Genomic DNA, 27,826 nt, shown 5'->3' with positions numbered 1-27,826 from the left:
CACACCTGGTTGAGTGCACATACTACAATGTACAAGGACCCAGGTTCAAGCCTCATGCCCCCCACCTGCAGGGAGAAAGCTCCACAAGTGGTGAAGCAGTGCTGCAGGTTTATCTTCCCAACCCCTCTTGATTTCTCTGTCTCTACTGAAATAAATAAAATACTAAAGAGCTGAGTGCCATGGTTGCAGCAGATAGGCTAGTACAATCTACAATGTCTGCTTCTTTATAAAAAAGGCTTCCTGGTTTATTTTTTTTTAATTTTTTATTTACGAAAAGGAAACGTTGACAAAACCATAGGATGAAAGGTATACAGCTTCACACAATTCCCACCACCAGAACTCTGTATCCCATCCTCCTCCCCTGATAGCTTTCCTATTCTTTAACCCTCTGGGAGTATGGACCCAAGGTGGAAGGTCTGGCTTCTGTAATTGCTTCCCTGCTGAACATGGGCATTGATAGGTCGATCCATACTCCCAGGCTTCCTGATTTTCCTGTAGTATTTCAGTTTGCCACTTAGATACAAGACTACCTGTCTTGAACTGATACAAGGTGTGTCATTGTATGGCTGGACAATTCCCAAATGCCTAGATGATTGTATACACTAATAATTCCCACTTACTATATCCATTGTACTAAACATTTGCCAGTCTTCTCTCATTGTACTACAAACTCCTTTGAAGATAGTTTACTTAATTGGCAGTCTATAGGTACTTTATAAATAGAATAAGCAAAGTTAAGTCATTATTTTAACTTTTACATATATTCTTTGATTTGAAGAAAACATTCATGATGGATTTGTTACAAGTAAATATACTGAACAGTCTTCCAGGTATCTAGGAGAGGTTGGGAGAACATGAATGCAAAAAGAAGGTGAAGTGTTTTAAGGAAATTTTATTTCAAAATTATCTTGAAAATGCACATTTAATCATTACTTTAACAAAGGAAATAGTTGCTTTTACTGAAAAAACAGTTTGTTCAATAACTCCTTTACACAACCCTCCATATCTGATACCTGTGCTGTTTAAAAATTATCTACCTTTTTACTTTAGGTAAGTAACATAATGTAGGTGTCTTCATATCCAGCCTTTCTTCATGCCCAAATGCTTTACTTTCTAAGAGATTTGAGCTGAAGATCAAAAGAATGACGATATGTATTAATATATTTTTAAAAAGTTTTTCTTTTTCAAGATGATAAGTATTAACTAATATTAAAAATAATGCATTTCTGTTTCAAGCAGATCAAAATATCCTATACTTTTTATCTTCCTACAGTATTCAATTCCCACACATGTACAGTTGTCCAGTGGCCACAAGGTGGGCAGTGGCGCATATGGTTAAGTACACACAGTACCACGCACAAGGACCCGGCTTCAAGCCCCGCTCCTCATCTGCAGCGGGGGCCTTTTACAAGTGGCGAGGCAGGTGTCTCCCTCTCCTCTCAATTTCTCTCTGTCCTATCAAACAAAAAGGGAAAAATGGCCACTGGGAGTGCAGCATTTATAGTATAGGCACCAAGCCCCAGCAATAACCCTAGAGGCCACACACACACACACACACAAAAAAAAAAGCAAAAGGCTTTAACAGTAAGGGGATACTTAATGTAAATTACATAAATCCAAGACAGTAAAGGAGATGAAATACTAAAATCCTTGATAGAACTTAACTCGTTTTGTGAGTTAAAAAAAATGCTATTCCAAACACTGATAACTTTCCAGAATTAGAAAAAATAGATTATTCCATGCTTCTAGAAAATAATTTTCCTCCTTAGGAAAATTATTTTTTCTGCCAATATTAAATAATCAAATCACTTATATAAAATTAATCTGCTCTTCAATGATCAGATAAATGTTTCATTTAAATACTCCTTACAGGTCCCTGAAGTTATTGTTCTGTCACTATTTAAGTATTTAAGTGATAGATATTCAATTGAATTTTCTGCATAGTTTGGTTCAACCCAGAAACAGTATGATAGGGCAGACATCATTAACAGGTCAATAAAAATGTAAATTTTTACAGTATGAAAATGCTCTTTAAACTATCACACACTTCTTAGATTTCAAAGTGGTATGGTCTCAATTTTTTTCTTTTTAAAAAGGAAACCAATCTTTGAAGTAGTTTGTTGATAGCAGCTACTTTTCAAACTTCTTCTTCTTCTTTCTCTCTGGTTCATTAGTGTCCATATTTGACACATCAGTAGGATTACTTATTCCTGGTATCTAAATACAAGTCCAGAGGGGAAATAAATAAGTGAAAACATAAATAAGGAATACATCTCATTCTTTTCTCCATTAACAGTTTCAAATTCAAAAGGATGCAAAGGTAGGGAGAGGTTAGGTTTTCCACATAAAATGTATGTATTTTTTTATATTACTAAATAGTAGTTCAAAATAAAAAAGAAAAGTACAGTCTCTGTAGGAAGTTTTTTACTGTAACACCTCTAATTTAGCCCATCTGGACAATGGGATGTTTAGTGCAAATATCTGGACACCAGCAGCCTTTGGCAATGGTAGGGTAAAATAAAAGATCCTAATCTTAGATGAAACAGCTACACATCTCTTCAAAGAGGGTGTTTCAAAACTAAAAATGAAAAGGTACTTAGTAGATCTGAAAGAGATCTACTTCCTCCCAAAGGGCCTTCAAAATTCCAGTTGCCTGGGATTCCCTGGTCTAAAGAAATCAGTGAGAAAACTGATTTGCTGTGCAACTATTACAACTCCAGACTACCTAGAGGATTCCTAATATTAAACAGAAACAAGTGGACTGCCCCTAGGAGTACTGTTAATTCTATCATAACATGACAGTAATAGAGTTTGTTCTTACCTGTGGCTCTACCAGTGACATCCGGATTTTCTGATGCTGAAGATTAGATGAATCTAATACTATTTTCACTTTAACTTTATCAAACATATGGAACACTATATCTTCTACTTTAAGTGAAGGTACCTAAACAGAACACATTGTACTATTTTTAACTGCTTTCTTAGAGTATTTGTGCTAATAGTTTCATATCTATTTGAATTTTATTTTATTAGAGTGTGAAAAGAGATCAGTCGAAGCCTCAATGTGAGGGTCAAGCTCAAACCTGGGCCACACACTCTTTCAAAGTTTAAATTTAAAAAATTCAATATTACCAATAAGTAAATGGGTGTTCAAAATAACAAAAAAGCATTAACATAGTAAGCTCAAAATATACCCTAATTATGGGCACACTTTTTCCATAAAGAAACTATTCAGGGACTTAAGTTTTGCCAATGCAAAGGACAGACTTATACATTTAGAGAGGCAAATACAAAAAAGAACCATTGGTCTCAGAATGAGCATAACTTAGAGATTGTAAAGAATGATACTGGAGGGCCCAGTGGTGGCACACCTGGTTGAGCGCACGTTATCATACACAAGGACCCAGGTATGAGTCCCCGGCTCCCCACCCGCAGGAGGAAAGCTTCAGGAGTGGTGAAGCATGTATACAGGTTATCTCTCTGTTTCTTTTCCTCTCTACCTTCCCCTCTCGACTTCTGGCTGTCTCTAATAAAGGTAATTAAAAAAAGAAAAAAGCAATAACAATAATAACAGTAATAATGGTAACAAGGGCAACAAAAGGGAAAAAATAGCTTCCTGGAGCAGTGGATTCGTAGTACAGGCACCAAGCTCCAGCAATAACCCTGGAGGCAATAAGTAAGTAAATAAATAAATATTTTAAAAAATGACATGAAGGAATTATTTGAAGCATATTTTGTGTGTGTATGTGTTGAGGCATGTTGATTTATGGAACTGTATGTTAAAGGTCAACCTCAACCATCTCAAGAAAGGAAGGAAAAAAGGAAGGGGCGAGCTATATGGGGGCTGGTGGTGGCACACATGGCTGAGGACACCTATCACAATGAATAAGGACCCAAGTTCAAACCCCCAGTTCCCACCTGTAAGTGAGGAAGCTTTGTGAATAACAAAGTAACGTTGCTGGTGTCTCTCTCCCTCCCTCTCTCTCCCCTTTCAGCTTCTCTGTCTCTATCCAATACATAATTACATAAAATACAAAAAAAAAAAAATAAAAGAAAAACTAGTCATTAGTCTAGAAGAGACACACAAGGGACTACAATTTGAGTCATTTGCACTTCAACTAAATTTAGAGAAGTATCAGATACTAGATACTGGAAGTGAGTTTTAAAAATTCCATATTTGACTGTTTTCCCTTTAGTCCATCTGTTTACTTAGGACAAAGTGCTAATTTGGTGGTTTTTTTACATGGGCAAGGACAGTATCTGTAAATGGCAAGATACCCTGAGGGAAGACATTATAAGTAAAATGACAAACTTAGTGGGGCCAGGAATGTACCTTAGTGGTAGACTCCATGCTTTGTATGTGTGAGGACCAATCCAATGTTCATCACCAAAACCAAAAACAAAACAAAAAAGACCCATTGGCGTAAAAGTGAGTGCTCCAAAATAAAAGTATGAGAAATATTATACCTCATCATCATAAAAAAGCCGTGGATTTGGTTTGTCCTTTTCTTCAAAAAAGACTGTACCTTCTAAGCCATACTTTGGAATTAATACCACAATAGCATTCTTTCTCACAAACAGAATATAGGCTTCTTCGCTTACTATTCCTTTGCTTTTGAAAAACAGCTGTAAAACAACATCAAAACATATTAAGGATTACTTTGAAATAAAAAGTGAGTGGTCAAAAACACCTTTCCTACTATCAACAGAAGACATACCTGGGTGTGAAAAGCCACTGATGCACGTTGTGCATATTGAGCCATTTTGTGTCGGAAATTGAGATTTTTACATAAGTCTGCAAGTTTGTGTTTGTCTGTCAACTCTGGATAAGTACAGTCAGCCCCAATAGCAACAGCTAACAACCGATGAACGATGATGTCTGCATATCTAAGTATATGGAGAAGAAATTATGTCAGCATTGAAATGTCTTTAAAGGTAAAAATGGGAGACAGCAACATGGCTATGCAAAGGATTTTCATGCCTGAGGCTCTAAAGTCCCAAATTCAGTCCCAAGATGCACCATACACCAGAGCCATGCAGTGCTGTAGTAAATACACAAACACACATGAACTTTCTATTTACTAAGGAAAAAATACCTTCTGATGGGGGAGGTGAAATGTGTGTATATTGGGGATGCTAAGCCATAGTGATGAAAATCATTATCCATTCCGGAGCAGAAGTACACAGCTTGCATCATACAGCGTGTGGCTAATATTCTTAACAGAGTGTTGAGATATGGGAAAGTGGGAGCATCTGCCCGGTCCAAGGAGTCAGCCAAAGACTTAGCTGAATCAGTTTTAATTTCCAAATTCTGTGAATAAAGAAGTGGGAAAGACCACATTATTTTTAAAACCAGTCTCACTGTGTCTTCAAAATATAATGAAACAAGACTGGACAAATAGGACACCTCTGACCATTAAAAGTGTATATGCCTTTTATCCTTATGAGAACTGAAAACATTTGTTTTTAAAAAGCAATTAACTGGGAGTCAGGCGGTAGCGCAGCGGGTTAAGCGCATGTGGCGCAAAGCACAAGGACCGGCATAAGGATCCTGGTTCAAGCCCCCGGCTCCCCACCTGCAGGGGAGTCGCTTCACAGGCGGTGAAGCAGGTTTGCAGGTGTCTCCCCCTGTCTTCCCCTCCTCTCTCCATTTCTCTCTCTCCTGTCCAACAACAATGACGTCAATAATAACTACAACAATTAAAAAACAAGGGCAATAAAAGGGAATAATTAAAAAAAAAACCTCTAAATAAATAAAAAGCAATTAATTGTTACGTGGAACATCAAAGCTTACAATTTTCTAGGTGCATTTAGAGGTGCTGAAATATCCATGGCCTGAATAAGTTTTTTTTTTTAATTTTTTATTTAAGGATTAATGAACAAAACCATAAGGTAGGAGGGGTACAACTCCACACAATTCCCACCACCCAATCTCCATAACCCACCCCCTCCCCTGAATAAGTTTTAAGGGGAGGAGAATGGTGGTAGAAGCAGTAGTAATATTCTTCTAAGTTTAATTTGCTGCTTGCTTAGTCTTTAGTGGCATAGAGAAAAACAAAATGGATATGGAAAATTCAAACTGAATTTTCTCTGCAGTTATTTTCCTTCAATTGGCCACTATAGCTCAGTGCTCTGATATATCAGTCTTGGCTGTTGAATTTGAGAGATGAGGCAAAAATATCATAAATACTCCTAACTCTACAGGTCTTAGGGAGGAAAAAAATTAAGAAAATTCCTAATTTACTGTGTAAGCATTCTAGCAAAGATAATTCTATTTGTATGGGTAGGGAGGAGTAGAGCCACCATCAAATTCAGAGTCAAAATCAGACATCAGTGTAACCTCGTAAGAATATAGTCATGCAGAGCTTACTGATCTTTTGGTCATATACACAGTTAAAAGTCACCCCATGAGTAGGGGTAATTATGCCTAAATAAAAGTGTACTAATCAGAGGCAGGAGCTATGTGGGAGCCAAGAAATTGAAGCCCTTTCTACATTTTTCTACTTTTATTGTTCTTATATTTCATAAGATAAAGAAATTGAGAGGTGAGGGGAGAAATAAAGAAAGCACTGCTTTATCACTCAGCACTTAAAACTTGCCAATTTGGGGTGGGGAGCAGGGGCCTGAACCTAGGCAATATTTTACATTTTTCTCTTTATTTAAAAATGGGCTCTGGGGGGTGAGTGTTCTGCATAAAACTGAGAAATTTTATACATGTACCAATAACAGTATTTACTGTACACCATTAATTCCCCCACCCCCCAAAAAAATATTCCATCTTATAAAAATTCAAACTCCCACTGAAATGAAAGAAAAATTGGTCGGTGGTCTCTCACTTTCTCCGCCTGTCTCTATGTAAAAATAAATAAATGGAAATAAATGGTATCTGGGAGTCGGGCAGTAGCACAGCGGGTTAAGCGCACGTGGTGGAAATAAATGGCATCTTAGTGTTTCATGAATTTGGAATATATGTAAACCTCTGAAGAAACCAGTTCAGAGGAGGCATGAATCAGTCATAAGGAACACATAGAAGAACTTACAGTATATTCAAGACATTGCCAATAACAGCCAGCCTGCAACATCTGGCTTTAGTATAGGTCGCTCTTCACAGGTATTAAAGGATCTTATTAAACATGATTTCAATATGAAAAAAGATAACTTCTCAATTTAGACCTTTTTGTTTGTTTTTTAGTAAAAAAAAAAAACTGCTCTTTTGTATCAAGAAGCAACAAAACTTCTATAGAGAAATGAATATAAAGTATTAAGTGTACTGGGCAGAAGTCTACACAGAGATGATTTCAATAACTATGATCTTACCTTGGATTTACCTGCCTTTATAAGAATATCATAGTTAGATGGAGGAGGAACAGGATGTTTACGAAGCAGTGCATGTTCAGAGAACTCTTCATGAATTTTTCTTGCAACAGAAATATTGGCAAGTAACATAAATTCTTCCACCATGGAATTTGTTTCTCTGCCAATGGAAGAAATCACATAAAGAAAAAGAATCTGAATTTTTGATATATTGGTTCTATCAAAAAGATCACAGAAATACTTCATATGTAAGAATTCATATTAATGGGCACATGGGTACTTTTAAGACCTGGGTTCAAGCCCCCAGCCCCCACCTGCAGGGGAAAAGCTTCTCGAATGGTAAAACAGTGTTGTATGTATCTCTCTCCCTCTTTATCAACTCCTTCCCTCTTGATTTCTGGCTGTTTCTATCAAATAAATAACAAAAGGAAAAAAAGGCTTACTAATATATAACCTAAAATAGCATTTTTTTTTTTTGCTTCCCTTTACTGAATCCAAAGAATTTTTTTAAAGAATATAAAAATATTTTATTTATTTCTATGGAGGGGGGGAGAGAAACAAGATACAATATAATGCTAAGACCCACATCATCAAAGCAGGAATTAGTAGCTAATTTAATTAGCATATTTAAGTTCTGTATAGCTAGTTTAATCCATGCCAGACATATGCTCTTAACCAATGAGTATAGAGTTTCCATTAATTTCTAGGAAGAGTGGACTTGCCTGAAATAATTCACTTTCTTATGTTTTATTCGTCTATAAATTTTCTATTTTGAAAAACAATTTGAACAATTCTTTACTTTCTAATAGAATGCTGCCCAACTTGCCATTTAATAAAACTGATTATATATTTTTTCTCTTTTTAAGCTTATTTATTTACTTTTTATTTATTCCCTTTTGTTGCCCTTATTTTATTGTTGTTATTGACGTCGTTGTTGTTGGATAGGATAGAGAGAAATGAAGAGAGGAGGGGAAGACAGAGAGGAGGAGAGAAAGATAGACACCTGCTGACCTGCTTCACCGCCTGTGAAGCGACTCCCCTGCAGGTGGGGAGCTGAGGGCTCAAACCGGGATCCTTATGCCTGTCCTTGCGCTTTGCGCCATATGCACTTAACCAGCTGTGCTACCGCCTGACTCCCTATATCTTCATTTTTAAAAAATGATTTGTTTAAGTAATGAGAAAGAGCAGCATGAGGGAGAATTAGAACACCACTCTATCACATGGCATGGCAGGCATCGAACTCTGGACCTCATGCTACAGAGTCTAACATTTTATCCAGTGTGCCATCTCCTGAGCCAGATCGTCAAGAAATTTTTATTTAACTTTAAATCTGTAAAAAATAAAGGCTACAAGACTAATAGTGCAGGGCCTGCATGCTAGAATGATGCTCTGACTCCTGTAAAATAAATTTATCTTGTAAAATAAATTTATCTTTAAGAGCATTTTGGGATGGGAGAAGTAAAAAATAAAGACTACTTAGAATTAGACACTAGGCTATACATATTTTAGCTAAAAAGAAACTTATAATAATAAGTCAGGGGTTTGAGCAGTAGCGCAGTGGGTTAAGCGCACATGGCGCAAAGCTCAAGGACCATAATAAGGATCTGGTTCGAGCCCCCGACGCTCCTACCTGCAGAGGGGTCGCTTCACAAAACAGTGAAGCAGGTCTGCAGGTGTCTATCTATCTTTCCCCGTCTCTGTCTTACCCCGCTCTTGTGACTTCTCTCTGTCCTACCCAACAAGAACAGTAATAATGACGACGATGAACAGCAAGGGCAACAAAGGGGAAAAAATGGGCTTTAGGAGCGGTGAATTCATAGCGCAGGCACTGAGCCCCAGCAGTAACCCTGTCTGGAGGCAATAATAATAATATAAATAAATAATAATAAATCACTACAATGAAGAGATTATATTTACAGAAGCTAACTGGGATATTTAACATATAGCAATTATTTGTAGATATTTAGTCTGTGCCCAATTAAAACTCAGTTTAACAGATAATTTGATCCTGTTTACATAGCATCCTCATTCCAAGATTTTTAAAGGAATTAATACACACACACACACACACACACACACACACACACATACATATACATATACATACACATACACTACCCATCAAAAAAAAAAGCATACCTAAGTTCTTTCGTTTGCAGATCTATGGGATCATGAGTTTCACTGTCCATGTGAAATCGAACTTCTGGAGAAGAAAGAGTTAAAGCCCTACAAAAGAAATCAAATTACCCAAATGAGCCAGTAATAGGTACAAGTCTAGAACTGATTCTTTTTTTAAAGTAATTTATTATTGAATAGAGACAGAGAGAGATTGAGAGAGGAGGGGGGCAGAGAGGGAGAGACAGACACTTGCAGCTCCACTTTACCACTCGTGAAGCTTCCCCCCTGCAGGTAGGGGAACTGATTCTTTTCAAATATAAAATGAGTATAGCAAGTACTTAACAGTTACACCTTCTAAGACTTTTTGACCATTGGCAAAGTTTTATTTTCATATAACATATAACAATATTATAGATCTAAAATACATTTAAGAAGTGAAGATAATGGCAATGCAGCCAAGTATCATTCCGTTTGCTTCTGAGATTTTTTAATATTCCTTGTGCCCAGTGAGTTTTACTACAAATAAAGATCCCTAGCAGTATTTAATCTACAATAGAAAGTAATGTACTGGATGCAGGGAAGCAATTACAGGAGCCAGACCTTTCACCTTCTGCATCCCCCAATAACCCATACTCCCAGAGGGTTAAAGAATAGGAAAGCTATCAGGGGAGGGGAGGGGATACAGAGTTCTGGTGGTGGGAATTTTGAGAAGCTGTACCCCTCTTATCCTATGGTTCAGTCAGTGTTTTATTTTTATAAATAAAATTTTTTTTTAAAAGTAAGAAAGTAATGTACTGGATGGAAGATGGAAAAGTGTCCATGGGCAGATGAATGCCATATGAAATCCACAGCATAAAAATACTTTCTGGGAGTCAGGCAGTAGTGCAGCAGGTTAAGCGCATGTGGCACAAAGCACAAGGACCGGCATAAGGATCCCAGTTTGAGCCCCCGGCTCCCCACCTGCAGGGGAGTCGCTTCACAGTCATAGGCGGTGAAGCAGGTCTGCAGGTGTCTATCTTTCTCTCCCCTTCTCTGTCTTCCCCTCTTCTCTCCATTTCTCTGTCCTATCCAACAATGATGACATCAATAATAACTACAACAATAAAACAACAAGGGCAACAAAAGGGAATAAATAAATAAATAATAATAATAAAATACCTTCCAGGTGGTGACATACCTGGTAGGTGTACATTACCATGCACAAGAACATGGGTTCAATGCCCCAGTCCTTATGTGCAAGCTTTATGAATAGTGGAATAGTCCTATAGGTGTCCCATTACACTCTCTCTGAGAAAATAAAATAAATTTTCTTCCACCTAGATGCAATCAATGGAGAGGAGATTGATAAACGACTACTTCTATGTTGCAAACACTGATGTCACGGCCAGGTAGTGGTACACCCAGCTGAGCACACATGTTACAATGTGCAAGTGCCTGGGTTCAAGCCCTCAGTCCCCATTTGCAAGGAAGCTTCCTGAGTGGTGAAACAATGTCTGTAGATGTCTCTCTCTTTTTCTCTCTTCCTTTCCTCACGGTCTCTATCATATATTAAATAAATAAAGTATAACAAAGACTTAAATGTAGAAAATAAACACTGATAACTGTAATAGTGGTGTTAAATAACACACTATACTAAGCATGCCATGTAAAAAGTCTATTGTTATGCAAAAATCCTTTCAGGCCTGAGGCACCAGAGGTCCCAAGTTCAACCACCATAAGCTAGAGTTGAGCAAAGCTCTTAGGGGAGGAAATGTCATTAATGAGCTGGCAATTTCTGCCTTGAAAATTAAATTTCCACAAGGAAGGAAAGAAAAAAAGGTATTAAGACAAGTGAGATACCACGTGCTTTTCTTCCTAATCTCACTTTTATTTAGAATTGCAACAAAAGGAGTACTAGTAGCAAGGAAATCTTAATATCTATTTCTTGCAGTGCAGTAATATACCAAGACTCTCTATCAGATATATTAGCAAACATTGATTGAAAAAAGCAAGATATACTATTCAAAGATACATTTTACAAGTAGACAACTATCTATGCACAAAATTATAAACTTTTTTAGGGAGTCAGGCAGTAGTGCAACAGGTTAAACACAGGTGGTGCGAAGCGTAAGGATCACATAAGCATCCCAGTTCGAGGCCCTGGCTCCCCACCTGCAGGGGAGTCGCTTCACAAGCAGTGAAGCAGGTCTGCAGGTGTCTATCTTTCTCTCCCCCTCTGTCCTTCCCTCCTCTCTCCATCTCTCTCTGTCCTATCCAACAATGACATCAACAATAATAACTACAACAATAAAAACAACATGGGCAACAAAAGGGAATAAATATTTTTAAAATATTTTTATTTATTTATTTATTTTTTCAATTTACTTATTCCCTTTTGTTGCCCTTGTTGTTTTATTGTTGTAGTTATTATCGTTGTTGTTGTTGGATAGGACAGAGAGAAATGGAGAGAGGAGGGGAAGACAGAGAGGGGGAGAGAAAGACAGACACCTGCAGACCTGCTTCACCGCCTGTGAAGCGACTGCCCTGCAGGTGGGGAGCCGGGCCGGGGGCTCGAACCAGGATCCTTATGCCGGTCCTTGTGCTTTGCGCCACGTGCTTAACCCGCTGCACTACCGCCCGACTCCCTTAAATATTTTTTTTAAAAAAATCTCTTTTTTAAAGTTAAAAATGCCTTTTCTGTTACCTAATAATATACATTATAAATTGCAAGTCTTACATTAAAATAACCAAAATGGATGTGATGTTAACTTGTCTTATTTGCTTTGCTTTAGAAATAGTTTCTGAAATGTTTATGCAAGCCATCTTCTGTATAAACCTTGAAACCATCTTGCCTTCCAAGAATTACTTTCTTCAAGATCTTCAAATCAAACCCCTTTTTAGCACATTATTATAAGCAGAGAACTTCTGGCTAAATACGAGCTCAGAAATCAAGTTGCTAATGCTTACAGGATAACTAGAAGAAATAGGATGTTCTCTAGTTATGTGTCTCTATTCATGCTACTAAGAAATTCACTATCCATGATAATATACTTGAGTTTACCACCATTTTATCTTAATATCAGAATCAATTATGGCACATCTTAACACATATTTGAAATTGTACCCATTTTCGATTCTTCTTTTTTTCAAAATCTTCGCTAGTTTATTTAGCCCACGGAGACTGGTGGTAATATCATCATTCATGGCTGCTGAATCAATTCGCATTTGAGCTTCAGCATAAGTAAGGGAAGCCTAGGGAACCATATGTTAATACATCTTTCATCAGTGATAAAACTTAGCTTACATATTTCTATGTTAAAGAAGAATGTCAGTATTGGTAGCAAATAGTTTAAGTTTGAATTTCACACTTTAGTCAATATACAAATACACAAGTAATGTCAAAATTAAAAAAAAGGCTATATTATTATCTTGATTTTAAAATGAATGCTTTCCAGAGGATCATTATTACTCTCTACATATTCGCAAGCAATAAAGAAAATTATAATAGTTTATACAGCATATTTTGCAGAAGACTGACTAAACACAATGAAATATCTAAATTTGAGACAAATCACAGTGGTACAAAATTAATTTCCCATTCCAATATACAAAGTTGTTTCTGTTCCTATTTCATGCCTCCTAAGGAGCATTTTATATATTAAAAGGTGTCATAAGTAAAAGTCAGAAATAAGTGATTGAACGCAGTCCTAGGAAATAAGCTGAGTGACTCATAGCATTTTTACCATGGAGAAATGTGAGGAACAAGAGGATGGATTACGTATCTACTTTTAAAACACTCATCAGTTGTGAGTTAAGATAACTTGAAATTAAAAGGTTATCTTTTTAGTTTTTTCAAAAATAGTTATGGAATAGCTATCATATGAACATTTCTAGATAGTGTCAAGAATTAAAGAGCATGAAGTAAGCAGTATTAAAGTAAGCAGAGAGAGGGCATGACTCGCATGTGTGAGGTCTTTGGTTTGGATCCAACACCATAACAACACCAAGAGGATAGATAGGTGGAACTCCATTTATGGTAGATTGGTGCTTGACAGCCTGTCTCTCTCATTTTAATACAATTTCTTTTTCAATTTTTTTTTTTTTTACCAGAACACTGTTCAGCTCTGGTTTATGGTGGTGCGGAGGAATGAACCTGGGGCCTTTGTGCCTCAAACATTTTTTCTCTTTGCAGAACCATTATGCTATCTACCCCCACCCAGAATTTTGTTGTTTTTAACAAGTGCAGCTGAGCTCTAGTTTATGGAGGTGCTGGGGATTGACTGAATTGAAGACTTCAAAGTGACAGGAATAAAAGTCTTTTGCATAGCCATTCTACCACCTCCCCAAACCTCACTGTCTCTCTCATTAAAAAAATATACAGTAAAATATTTGGGCAATGATGTGGATCAGAGGTAGAGGTGCATACATGAGGCCCTGTGCTCACTCCAGTACATTACAAGGGTGGTGGGGGAGAAGCAGCAAATTTAAATAGATAAATAAAAGGGGGGTGGGAATAATTCACTTAGAGGAACCTAGAACTTGCATGCCAGAGGCTGGCTCCCCATTCAGACCCTGTGCCACATACTGGAGGTGCTCTGGCTTCTCTTTCTCTCATGTGAAACTCTAACTCTTGTGCAATAAATGAAACCAATCCAAAAATTAAAAATGAAACCAACCTTTGAATTAATGACACTTTTGGTAAACTTTGTTTTTAAAATTTCAGCATTGTGGTTCATTTCCCAAATACATGAAAATGCCAATCTATGGAAGAAAACATAGTATGTATGAGTTCGAGTTAAAGTAGTAAGTACTACATTCTTATGAAGATAAGAATGTGTAAATACCTGTCAACGTTAGATCTTAGGGAACATAAGTTAGAGCTAAGCAACTCTGGAACCATGTCAATTCTCTAAAACAAATAAAAACAGAACAAGAGATTACTTAGCCATATTCATACAAATTAAGAGAGGTGCTATACTCAAATAGCATTACTTAGCAAGAAAAAGAAAGGGGGGGTTGGGCAGTAGTAGCACAGCAGGATAAGAGCACATGATACAAAGCACAAAGACCGTCATAAGGATCCCAGTTCGAGCCCCCAGCTCCTCACCTGCAGGGGGGTTGCTTCACAAGCAGTGAAGCAGGTCTGCAGGTGTCTATCTTTTTCTCCCCCCCTCTGTCTTCCCCTCCTCTCTCTGTTTCTCTTTGTCCTTTCCAACAACAACAATAACCACAATAATAAAATAACAAGGGCAACAAAAAGGAAAAAAAAAAAAAAAAAGCCTCCAGGAGCAGTGGTTTCATGGTGCAGACACCTAACCCTGAAGGCAAAAAAAAAAGGAGTATTCCAGTCTTTGTGACTAAATTGAGGAAATGTGAAATAAGTTTATTTGTAACAAAATATTCACACCAATTGTTACAAATGTAAGCAGTGAAAGAAAACCAGACTTCATGTGTATAAATCTAAGTTTCTTTAAGTCCTTTAACACTATTTAGTTGTCCCCTGAAAGTGTGAAATCTCCATGTGAAGAATTGGTGTGTGTTAGATAACAGATACAAACCCTACAAGTGCTATAATTGGATCATTCACCAATAAATAACAAAAGTTACAAGGTGTTTTAAAAAGATAGTATTTTGGGGAAAAAAGTTAAAAAGAACTTAAATGATTTCTTGACAGCTTAAGCTAAACTTTACTCTTACTTTCTCATTTTATTCTGCAAGTTAATTAGATCACACTGGTAAACAATAAGCTGGTAAACTAACAAAATATATGAAAAAGCAAAAATAGGAGCCCAGGAGGTTTGCAGTGACCTTCATGTCTGAAGACAAAGTCTGGTTCTTGGCATCATATATGCCAGTGATGCCTTAATTTTCTCTCTCATATACATAAATCTTTTTTAAAAAAAAATACATTTAACTAGTTAGTCATAGATATAAATGCTACATTTTACTTCTTAGTTGGGCCACTCAAAATAGACACTGTAAAAATAAATATACACTGCAATTTTTTTTAGTATTTTAAACTTAATTCTTATATTTTATACTGTAATTCATGTACTATTGTAAAGTGAAACTTCTCAAAAAAGAACCCACAGATTTTGCAAAAATCCATAATTTTTGCAAAATCACTATGAACAACTTTCATAAAGGTATTCACTAAATACTGACAGATCCATTTTCATGGCATTTTAGAGTTAATCCATTTACCTTTTCACAAAGATACACAGTTGTTCCCCTTCTTGCTGATTCTTGATCTAAAGCATTTCCTGGCCTAATAAAATGGCTAACATCAGCAATATGAACACCAACCTTTAAAAGACAAAAATAAAAGATGTCAGTATGTTTAAGTTGGAGAACATACTAATGGACATTTATTTATTTATTGAGGGATTAATAGTTTACAGTATATTAAATACAATAGTTTGCACATGCATAACATTTCCACTTAACAATTCCACGTAACAATTCCACTAGGTCCTCCTCTGCCATCATGTTCCAGGACCTGAACCTTCCATCCCACCCCAGAGCCTTTTAACTTTGGTGCAATAATTAGTGGAGATTTAAAAAGAAATTTAGTTGAACTGAAAAAGGCCTCAGTAACATTTACCATTTCAGTTTCTGGCATATGCCCAGTAGTCACTGCAGCTATAATCGATAGGCTTCTTTTTTTCTTTAATATTTTATAAAGCATTTTATTTATTTATTTATTTATTTATTTATTTATATTTTTGAGAAAGATGCAGAGAGAGAAAGACACAGTGAGAAACACCAGAGCACTACTCAGCCCCGACTTATGGTGGTACAGGGGATTGAACCTGGGACTTTGCAGTCTCAGGCATGAGTTTCTTTGCATAACCATTATGCTATCTACCCCCACCCAACCCAGCTTTTATAAATAATTCACAGAAGTTCAGACTGCAGAGAAATTGACTGAAGCAGATTATTCAGATACCTCCAAGTTTCCATTTTCAAGTTGTCTGCAATGCAGAGCATCATCTATATCAGTACATCCTGGCGGGTCCACGCTACAAACACACAGGTGTCTAAGGTCTTCTCGGTTTTTCATGTCCTAGAAGGTGCCATGTTATAAACTATGTTGGTAGAACAAGTGTGACAAGGCTCTTAAAACAAGCAAACAAACAAAAATCAACGATCTCTCTATCTACATAAAGTTTTCTTCCTTGATAACTCACAAATCATATTATGTAGCTGTGGCTTCCTTTGCATAATCTGACATGTTAGTACTAGTCCCCCCAAAAAACTGATCTTTCAGTAAAAATGATTCTATTATACCTAAGAGTAGTATATTGACTAAATGTAGTGGAGGTAAACACTATGGTTTCTAATGTTTTTAAAATACAGAAATAAAACAAAATTAGTCCAGATACAGTAATTTAAAAAGTCACTATAGGGGGCCAGAAGAGAGCTTACCTAGAAAATGCACACTTCACTCCAAATTCACTCACCACTCCCCCTGCCCACCATGAGCCAGTGCCTTGCACACACACAATTTCACTAATCCCAGTCTGTTTTTTCATTCAGAAAAAAGATACCACAGCACTAGAGCTTCCTTAGGGGTAGGAGTATTCCCATACATCAGCGAGACTCAAACCTAAGCCAAGTGTGTGGCGAGGCAGGTGTCCTACCTAGTGAGTTATTTCTCTATCACCTAAGTTCTTGTCAACATACCTTTTCAGTAATGCTCCAGGGCATCTTTGGTAGAAAGCTGAGAACAGCCTGTGAGAAAGGCTGATGGGGGACATCATGTTCCAGTAACAAAACTTCTGTTTCAGTCTCTTTCTCTCCGACATCACCCAAATTTTTTACAAAGTGTCCCTAAAGCCAAAAGGAATTACAGAGAGAGATATGTTAGAGTTTCATGCTTGGTAACTTCTATCTTATCATCATATGAAGTTCTTGAGCATTTATGCATCATCACCTTGGTATATTTCTGAGTGCTAGTATAACTTGTTTTTTTAATGACCCATTGATAAATTAAAATTTCTCAACTGATTTATGATGGAAACTGTGAAGGCTGAGTTTATATACCAAAAATTACTTACTTCCTATTACCCTTTCAAATGTAAAATATGCTTCAACTATATTAGCTTCAAAATTTATCAGAATCTGTCGAGATCTCAAGTACTATTTTTATAGTCTTAATCACTGAAAGTTACCTATCTGGAAACTAAGTGAAAGTGATTTACAATGGTGTTTCATAAAACTTAATATAATAATTTATAATAGCCTTACAAAATTAATTTCCAGATAGGATATACTAGTTATAAGGTGCTTTGTGAAATCAGTATACATTTTGTACAAAAGTAGATTCTATTTTTACCCAAAGCAACAATTTTACCCAATTTTAAATTAAAAATCCTAAAAATAAAATTAATAATATATGCTTACGTTTGGATATCTAGAATTTCTGGGCCAACCATCAATAGCAACAATAATTCTTCGTCCTTCTAAGGTAGAAGCCTGTCTGGTTTCTATCCTAATGCGAGGGATTCTTTTATCAGCAGGTGTAAAGAGATGTCTTCTTGACTAAATAAAAAATAGAAAAAGATTTTTTTAAGTATATATATGTAATTTTAATGAGAAAGACTGGCTTTTTAAAAGTGGTGCTGGGAATTGAACCTGGAATTCCAAAGCCTCAGACATGAAAGGCATCTGCATAAATATTATGCGATCTCCCTAGCCCAGGGAAAAGAATTTTATACACATACACACATCTGTGGATGATGCTGGGGAAGAGGTAAGGCTATTACAAAATAACTTTACTTACCTCTTTAATATCAGACTTGGAAAGCATGCCACAATATGGTCTCCAATTCCTTTTTATTATTCCTACAATTCTACCTGTAGGCTTTAACATTTTTTCATTTACAGTAGTCTTAAGCTAAGAGTAAAAAAAAAAAAAAAAAGTCAGTTATTGTTCTTCTATACATGAGGCTATTTCTCTTCGAAAGTAGAATATGATTATGGACACTAATATTTTCAGGCTATAAATTATGACATAAACTACAGAATCTTGATGTGTCAAAGTTCTATGGAAAAATATGTTGAATCAATTATGGAGAGTGCATTTAACAATTAAAACATGATGAAAACATAATAAAGGTGTAACTAAATAAGCATGCTAAAAATTCAGTTCTAAGTATAAACACAAGGATTTACTGACTAAAACAAACATGAGTGTCTGAGAAATAACAGGCGGTTCTTAGTTCTAATTTGCACTAATCAGTTGTGTGCCATTTACTAATTCATTAAAAAGGGAGATGAATCTTCCAAGATTCTTTCTTATTCAAAATAAAACTAGAAAACAGAACACTGCTTGTTAGAAATTAGCAAAAGAACCATTCCAAATTTTCACCTCACTATAATACATTTCTTTGATTTGTTCTCTGAAAGGATGTTGTAAAACTCCAGAGAGCTCAATACAATTCATGGAAATGGAAAACTGAAGTTATGGAAAAGGAAGAGATGTAACCATTTATATTATTCGTATAATTCTAAACTAGGGAAAGAGAGCCTATCAGATACAATTTAGCTCTTAATAACAATGAAATAGCAATCTCTACATAGAAAAGGATTTTGTGCTTGTCAGGATTTCACAGCTTTGTGTCACCTTTCTATAGAGAAAGACAGGGTGACAAGGAAACAACAGTAACGTGGGGAGAGGGCTTGAACCTGGGTCAAGTGCATAACAAAACAGGTATGCTTCCAGGTAAACTATCATGCCAGCCCAGAGACAAGACTTAAGTAAGCCCAAATATAATGCCTGAGAGTTTATATAAAGGCTGAAGAATTACATAAAACATTACATTAAAAGAATTAAAAACTATCATTTGTATTTACTTAAACTCATTAATTAAAGCAGTGTGTACCTGAATGTCAGAGTTAAGTTTCATACTCAACATATTTATTTATATATATTTTTTACCAAAGCATTGCTCTGCTCTGGCTGGCTTCCAGTGGTGTGGGGGATTGAACCACAGACAGGAGAGCCTCAGGCATAACAGTCTTTTTTGCATAATTACTGTGTGGTCTCTCTACCTAACTTTTTTTTTTTAATTCAAGCAAAATAAAACATTTTAGAAGACTGTAAGTATTTAGAGGGGGGAAAATCATCTGCATATCAGATTATTAAATCTATAGAACTCTTAATAATTCCAAAAGCAATAAAGCTTTAGTTTTCTTGAAGACTTAAGTATGTCAAGTAATTATTTAGCACGAATTAGATAAAAATAAAACCTGCTCAGTTTCATACAATGCATTCCCTTTCCTCTTCTTTCTCCACATCATCTTCATGCTGACCTTCATCATGTAGAACCACAGAAGATGGTGCAACCCACTGATTCTTGGGCAGAAGCTCCACTGCTACAATGTCTTCATGAACAGCTCGGTTTAAATTTCTAAGCCCTTGTAAAATGATCTGTGTAAAACAGTAAATGGCACATAACCAAACAGTTTTAGAAAAAAAAAGAAGCGGAGGGAGAGACTATTATCAAATAGGCATTTAGATATAATCTGAATGTAACTATCTCTCCCCCTTTATAAGACCCTAAACGCCTCCTACTTGATATCTGGAAAAATCATGGCTAGAAAATGTGGACCCTGATTCCAATTTCATCATGATTCTTACAGCCATACCAAGAGACCTTGGAAACTTTTTTTTGCCTCCAGGGTTATTGCTGGGGCTTAGTGCACCTCGAATCCACTGCTCCTGTAGGCCATTTTCCCCCTTTTTGTTGCCCTTGTTATTTTATCATTGTTGTGGTTACTGTTATTATTGTTGTCACTGTTGTTGGATACAACAGAGAGAAATGGAGAGAGAAGGGGAAGACGGGGAGAGAAAGATAGATACCTGCAGACCAGCTTCACCACTTGTGAAGCGACTCCCCTGCAGATGGGGAGCTGGGGACTCGAACTGGGATCCTTACTCTGGTCCTTGTGCTCTGTGCCATATGTGCTTAACCCGCTGCGCTACTGCCAGACCCCCAGAAAATATTCTTAACCCCTCTAGGTCTTAGAGTCCTTATTGGTAAAATAAAGAGAACATCTATATTATTAAGCTGGGTTGAAGACTTGACAGAAATGAACTTTGCAAAACAGAAACAGTAGCTTGTAAAGAGTGAGCACCTCCTTTCCCAATAAAGAAATTAAAAAAAAAAAAAAAAAGAGTGAGCACCTCCAAAATGACTGCCAATCACTTTAGAGAGCATGAAGCCCTGGGGAACAACTATATATTGTGTAATGGTATCTTCACCTGCCACAGCTAGCGATAGTACTCAAAATAGAGGCAATCAATTTAATCTATGACTTCCCACATTAACTGCCTTCGAGATGATAAACTTAAAGAATAAAGCAAATGTAATGTTTCATACATTCTGGGGCCAGGTGGTGGTACACTCTGGTTCAGTGCACATGTCACCATGCATACCTGGGTTCCAGCCACCTATATAAGGAAAGCTTCACAAGTAGTGAAGTAGTGTTAGAGGTCTCTCTCCTCCTCCTCTTCCTCCCGCTTCCCCCCCTCAATTTCTCTGTCTCCATCTAAAATAGATACATAAATCTTTTAAAAATTCTCACATATTCTCTAGTAAAAGAAATTAATGAACAAAAAGATATCAGTGTATAAGAAATTTATGTACACACTTGCCTCTTTATTTTCTTCAGTGTCTCCATGAACCCATACTGTAGCTTCTAGGTAATTTTCCCTGCTAGCTCTAAATGTCCCTTGAAGGTATGTACCAGATTTTATACCTTGCTGCAGCTTACTTAAGGGAAGATGCTCTGAAAATATTATTTTTCCACTTTCTATTTCATTCTGTAAAGAAAGCAAAAATCATAGTTAGTATGAGAGTATTCTGCTTATTCAGCATATAGCTATTACAAGGTAATTTTGAACATCATTCAAATTATGGCATAAATCACTTTATAAATTTGAGAGATTATAGCACAATGAGGGGAAAAAATGCTTCCTACTCTTTTTTTTTCCTCCAGGTTTACTGCTGGGCTCGGTGCCTGCACCATGAATCCACCACTCCTGGAGGCCATTTTTCCCCCTTTTGTTGTCCTTGTTGTTATAGCCTCGTTGTGATTATTATTATTGCCATTGTTGATGTTGTTCGTTGTTGGATAGGACAGAGAGAAATGGAGAGAGGAGGGGAAGACAGAGAGGGGGAGAGAAAGATAGACACCTGCAGACCTGCTTGTGAAGTGACTCCCCTGCAGGTGGGGAGCTGGGGGCTTGAACCGGGATCCTTACCCCGGTCCTTGTGCTTTGCGCCACATGCGCTTAACCCACTACGCCACCGCCCAACCTCCGCTTCCTACTCTTAGGACATCTTACATAAATATTTTAATTCCACTATACTTAGGTGTTTATAGTCACAGATGTGTGTCCCTAGGAAACTCTGCATAACACTTCTCTCTGCCCTAAATGTCTCAAAATAAGGCACAAGGGTTTTAGTTTAGCTATTTTAAATAGTTCTGGATATAGTGTGGATTAGATTGGAACAGTTTTTTGGATTAGATTGGAACAGTTTGGAACAGTGTTTTAGATCATATCATAGCAGCTGTCAGAAGCTCATACTGGTAACCTCAATTTCCTTTGCCAATTCTAACATTTTTCACATTCTAAGGAATTACTTTTACAACTTTGTGCTTTTTTGGTTAACACTTAACTCCTTGTCACTGCCTACTCTCAAATGAAGGCCTCAATTTCCACACTGAGAATCACAAGCAGTCAGTAGAGATCTACTTTTATCTTCTCACCACTGAATCTACCCAACTACTTGCATCTCTACAGAACTGGGATGAAAGCTGACTATAATGAATTCATGAAAAAGAGTGTAGGTGAAGAAGCAGATTCACAATAATTCTTTTGTGCACTCTGGTGTGAAATATCATCGTGCATTAGACTAGGTTTATATTATCACCTAATGTGTTGATGATTTTCAATGTTTATCTCTAGTCCTAACCTTCCTCATGAGCCAAAGCCTTGTACAGTCAACTACTGATACGTTAACAGCTATCTCAAACTTAAGGTGTCTAAATCCGTATTTCAGATTTTCCTATTTAATACCATTTTCCCCACCATCCAGGAACAAAAACACTACTATGTGGCTCTACTTACATAGGTAAAGCACCTAGGGATACCCATTCGCCCTCACTGACTTACACAATTCATCACCAAGCCTGAAAAAAATCTCTCCGATAAAACAGCAGACCCCAAACAAATCTCACTACTTCTCACTACCTTACCTGCTACTTATGAGAGCCTAATTTGTAAAATATCCTCCCACTGCTTCTGTATTCTAGAGGACAAGCCATACCCACTCTGTTCTCCTTTGAGTAGTGACAAGGAGCTTAACTCCCTTGCTCAAAAGCAATCTAATACTTAAAGACCAAGATGTTCCATGGTTTGATTTTGAAAAACACAGAATTGTCATTTCCTCTTTTACAATAACCACATAATCGTACTTAATCAAATACTGTATATGACCAATACTAAACTTATTTCTTCTTCTACACTAATGCTACTTTTAAAAAAAATGTGATGAAGGGAATATTCTTTTTTATAAATATGGAAGTCACTTTAACTTCACGCATGAAGGTCCGTTGCAATGTATATTTTCAACTTTTTTTTTTTTTTTTTTAACCAGAGCACTGCTCAGCTCTGGCTTATGGTGGGGTGGGGAATTGAACCAAGGACTTAGGAGCCTTAGGCGTGACAGTCTCCTTAAATAAACATTATGCTATATATCCCCACCCTATTTTCACCTTTTTCAAAACAAAAATAAATGAATTCACACATACCCCTTCTTCAGACAAACAAGCGAGACGATCTATGAGCTCAGGGTTAGCAGTCAGGCTCTTCACATATTCTTCACCTAAAATATAAGTTATATTGTTCTTAATAAATCAACTCTTCTCAGAAATGGAAGAACAAGGAGGCTGTGGGACGAGCAGAAGAGGGTGTTAGGGTATAAGTGCCTGATGATGGAAAAGGACCCAAGCTGGGGGATAAGAGTGAAGTTTCACCTCCCCAGAGCCCTACCCCACTAGAAATGATTAGAAACAAGCTGGGAGTATGGATCAACCTGTCACTGCCCATGTCCAGTGGAGAAGCAATTACAGAAGCCAAACCTTTCACCCTCTGCTCCCAATAAAGATCTTTGGTCCATATTCCCAGAGGGATAAAGAATAGAAATTTTCCAATGGAGGGGAAGGGATAAGGAACTCTGGTGGTGGGAACTCTTTAGAACTGTGTCCCTGCTATCTCATAATTTAGTTAATCATTACTAAATCACTAATTTTTTTTTTTTTAAAGAAAGAAAAATAATTATACAAGCAAACTGTTTCTAAGACTTGTGAGAACTATGGTGATTATTTTGGGGAGGTAAAAGAATGGGGACACAGAATTTTGATGGTGGGTGTAGTGTGGAGCTACACACTGTAATTTTACAATCTTATAACCCACTATTAACAAATAAAAAGTAGGAAAAATTAAAATGCTTCTGAAGGAAAAAAGAGAATGTTTTACAGATACCTATCATGGTGAGATGAGAAATTTAACCCATGTCAAAAACTATACTATAAACCATTATCTCTACAATAAAATAATTTGAGAGGGGAAAAAAAAAAATCAACTTAACCTTGCTTGTCACAACTTATCTATCAATTTGGGGGGTGGGGGCACAACAACCCAGATATATGGATATGGTCAAGCCCATGCAGAGGCAATGGCTAACACATAGCTCTGAGCTGTTATTGCTAATCCAAGTCCACAAAGCTATGGTGGAATTTATAGGTTGTGAACAAAGTAGTAAATGATCACCACAATTTACTTGGCTTGGAAATTCACTGCTGAGGGGCTGGGTTGTAGCACAGCTGGTTGAGTGTGCATGTTACAATGTATAAGGACCTGGGTTTTTGAGACCCTGGTCCCCACCTGCAGAGGGGAAGCATTGAAGGTGGTAAAGCAGGGCTGCAAGTCTCTCTCTGTCTCTCTCTCCCTCTCTCTCTTCCCTCTACCCTCTCAATTTCTGGCTAGCCCTATCCCATAAATAAAGATAATAATAATAAAAAAAAACTTAGAAACTCATTGCTGTGCCTTTCTTAAAGCTCTCCCGCCCACCCCCCTAAACACACACTCTGCCATAAGTGCTCTCATGAGACAGGCCAGGGCTGAACTTGGGTCCATCGCATGGTAAGATGTGCTGTACTGGGTGAGCTGCCTACTGTTCCTGATACTAGTTTTCACATGCATTTGCCGTGATGAACTAATAGCTCTCCACTTAAGACTTACAAGTGAAAGCTGGTATTCCTTCTTCTAAGGCTTTCTCTTTGTTTTTTCTGTCATTTGTTATGAAGATTACTTGCAGCTGATTCTCTGCTGATATTTTCTTCAAATGTTCATTGTACCACTTTGCAGCTACTCGAATGGCTCTATCATTCCTGTCATTAGCATTTTCTCCTTGCTCTTGTTCTACATAAGTTTCTCTAAATAGAAAGGGGAAAAAAATGTAATCAGCAGTAATAATATGAAAAAAATGTTTAAGACACAAAACCATGGAACTTAAAAAAAAATCAGTAAAGCAGAGGCCAGGTGGTGGCACAACCAACCGAGTACACATGTTAGCATGTGTAAGACCCAGGTTCAAACACCTGGTGCCCATCTGCAGGGGGGAAACTTCACAAGCAGTGAAGCAGGGCTGCAGGTGTCTCTCTTTCTCCCTTCTCACCCAATTTCTCACTGTCCTATCAAATTAAAAAAAAAAAATATATATATATATATTAAATTTAAAAAGTCAGTGAAGCTACTTTTGCTCTTCAATGCACTCAGAATTACATTTAAGAAAGAATAACTTATGGGGCTAGGGAAATAGCATAGTAGTTATGCAAAAGACTTTCATGCCCAGATTCAATCCATGACACCACTATAAACAAAGCTGAGTATGGCTCGGGTCAAAAAGAAAAAGAAAAAAAGGAAAAGAGCTTCTATTCAAACTTTTTTCCCCCTGCTTCATGTCTGCACAGTTCCACAGCTCCCGGCGGCACATGCATTGCTGTGGGTGAGGCCCTGAAGTTGATACCCAGCACTACAAGGGCACTATGGACAACACAAAGCAAGTGGAGCAGTGCTCTGATATCTCTCCACGTACAGAGAATTGTTTAGGCTGGGATTGACAACATAACGGTTATCCCAAAAGACTTTCATGCTTGAGGCACCCAAGGTCTCATGTTCAATCTCCAGGACCACCATAAACCAGAGCTGAGCAATGCTCCAGTAAAGAAGAAAAGGAGGAGGAGAGCTGAGCAATGCTCTGGTAAAGAAGGATAGAACAGGAAGAAGAAAAGGAGGAGGAGAAGGAATAGAAGGAGGAGAGAAAAGAGAATTAAAAAATGGGGGGAGGGACTTTGGGAGGCCACTCTGCAGCACTGATATTATATATATATGTTTGAGGTCCTCAGTTCATTCTAAAGATAACATTAAAATCGAGTAATGGCCCCCACCACCAAAACTCAAGTTTGTGAACTATAAAGTAGTTAACAGAAGGGAAGGACAAGGCTGGGAAGAAATGCCAGAGGGGTCCACTTCAGTAGTGATAGTAATGGAGTTTTAGTGGTGCAAGAGGGGGTACTGTGTCAAACAGTACTCTTGAAATTCCACAGTATTGTAAACCAGTAAAATGTGACTAACAGATTATTTACTGCCCTGGGTTCTCTACCAAATTTAGTTAATTATAGTTTTCTGGGAATAAGCATAACTTTACCCTACCTATGATGCTCATTGGTGAATGTATAGAAATGCTTCTCTTGGTTATTAGTTACATCTCGGATTCGTTTATAAACAGGTGCACTCCGATTTCTCACTTCCTGGAGAACTGTTTGTAGCACAATTACATTCCTGATGGCAGGGTCCTCAAGAACATCAATCTTTTAAGAAAGAAAAAGAAAAGTTATTTTTTCCTATGATCACTTACAAAGTATTTCTACAGGTTCTAAAACCTCATGAAAGACAGGCTGGGAGTATGAATCGACCTGTCAACACCCATGTTCAGCGGGGAAGCAATTACAGAAGCCAGACCTTCCACCTTCTGCATCCCACAGTGACCTTGGATCCATACTCCCAGAGGGATAAAGAATACGAAAGCTATCAGGGGAGCGGATGCGAAGTTCTGGTGGTGGGAACTGTGTGGCGTTGTACCCCTTATCCTATGGTTTTGTCAATGTTTCCTTTATATAAGTAAAAAAAAAAAAATTTTTAAATAGGGCAGGGGTAGATAGCATAATGGTTATGCAGATTCCCATGCCTAAGGCTCCAAAGTCCCAGGTTCAATCCTCTGCACCACCATAAACCAGAGCTGAGCAGTGCTCTGGTAAATAAATAAATATAAATATAAAAAACCTCACGAAAATAGAAAACACTAAACATTAAGCGAAGGAGTTGTTTTGCTCTAGAAAACCCTTCAGGCCTATTACAGAAATGGCAATGTGGACAGTCTAGTTAACAAAACTTGATAACGTCAAGTCTATTATAATGAAATATAGTGGCCCACAGTTTTCGTCAGCAGGCACTTACAAGTTGCCTGGGGGTCGCAGGCTGGAGGCCACAAAAGCCCAGGTCCCAGGCCTCCAGACACTTACAATCTAAGAGACACAAGGAATAAGAAAGTTAATGGGTCTTAAAGGGTTTTTAACGACTCCAAGAAAGGGGGAGGGAGGCGAGGTGGGGAGAAGCACAAGGAAGGCAATCTCATCCTGGTTCCCTATGGGATTTGCCTCCCCCTAAGTTCTTGGGACGTCGCACAAGACCCTCTTCCTTGGACCCCGGTTTCCCTACCGATCTAGGCACATTCTCCAAAGTGGGGCCGCACATACCACCTACCGACGCACCTGATGCAGCAATACGTTGGTGTCAGGCAGCAAATAGTGCGGCCGCGGGCAGAGGCAGCTCGCCTGGTCCACAGGCTGCAGCTCCAGGGCTGGCCCCTCCTGAGCACCGCTGCATGCCGAGCACCCGGGCGCCCCGCAGCCGATGTCGTCCCGCAGGTAGTGCTCGCGCACGATCTTCATCACGCCTCCCGCTCGCGTCTTTTTTAAGAAAGTCTTGGACTTGAGCATCTTGCTTCCCGGAGGATAATCTCCACTCGAACAGTGAAAGCTGTTGAGATAGGCGCAGAGCACAAGACATCTGCTTCCCGGATATTAGAATACAAGTCTCGCGGGAAAACACCGAGAGTGATGCTGGTTGGTTCTTTTAGGCCCTGCGGGGATTGGGCGAGAGTAGTGAGCTCATGCTGAATGGGCGGAGCTTGGATCTATTTCCGCTCGTGATCCAGGCGGGGCCGCCTCTGGTTTCCACCTGCTCTTGCTTCCTACGCCCGAGTGGGCGGGCCTGGGT

General features: G+C 37.8%; 1 protein-coding gene across 1 annotated transcript; it reads right to left on the bottom strand.

The window, feature by feature from the left end:
• Positions 1-872: 872 nt before the first annotated feature.
• DIS3 (DIS3 homolog, exosome endoribonuclease and 3'-5' exoribonuclease) lies at positions 873-27,648 on the bottom strand. The gene is made up of 21 exons (XM_007526707.3): positions 27,319-27,648; positions 26,201-26,358; positions 24,728-24,921; positions 23,236-23,309; positions 21,074-21,241; positions 19,682-19,846; positions 18,197-18,310; positions 17,818-17,955; positions 17,098-17,244; positions 16,361-16,477; positions 15,616-15,717; positions 14,256-14,320; positions 14,088-14,172; positions 12,536-12,663; positions 9,454-9,540; positions 7,318-7,474; positions 5,097-5,311; positions 4,719-4,887; positions 4,468-4,626; positions 2,822-2,944; positions 873-2,217 (listed from the first exon to the last, which is right to left on the bottom strand). The coding sequence occupies exons 1-21, from the start codon at positions 27,544-27,546 to the stop codon at positions 2,131-2,133; spliced, it is 2,880 nt and encodes a 959-aa protein (XP_007526769.1). The 5' UTR covers positions 27,547-27,648; the 3' UTR covers positions 873-2,130.
• Positions 27,649-27,826: the final 178 nt, after the last annotated feature.

Source organism: Erinaceus europaeus, chromosome 5 (assembly GCF_950295315.1).
Source record: "Erinaceus europaeus chromosome 5, mEriEur2.1, whole genome shotgun sequence".
Classification (NCBI taxonomy): Eukaryota; Metazoa; Chordata; class Mammalia; order Eulipotyphla; family Erinaceidae; genus Erinaceus; species Erinaceus europaeus.
This window is presented reverse-complemented; position numbering and strand designations above follow the sequence as displayed.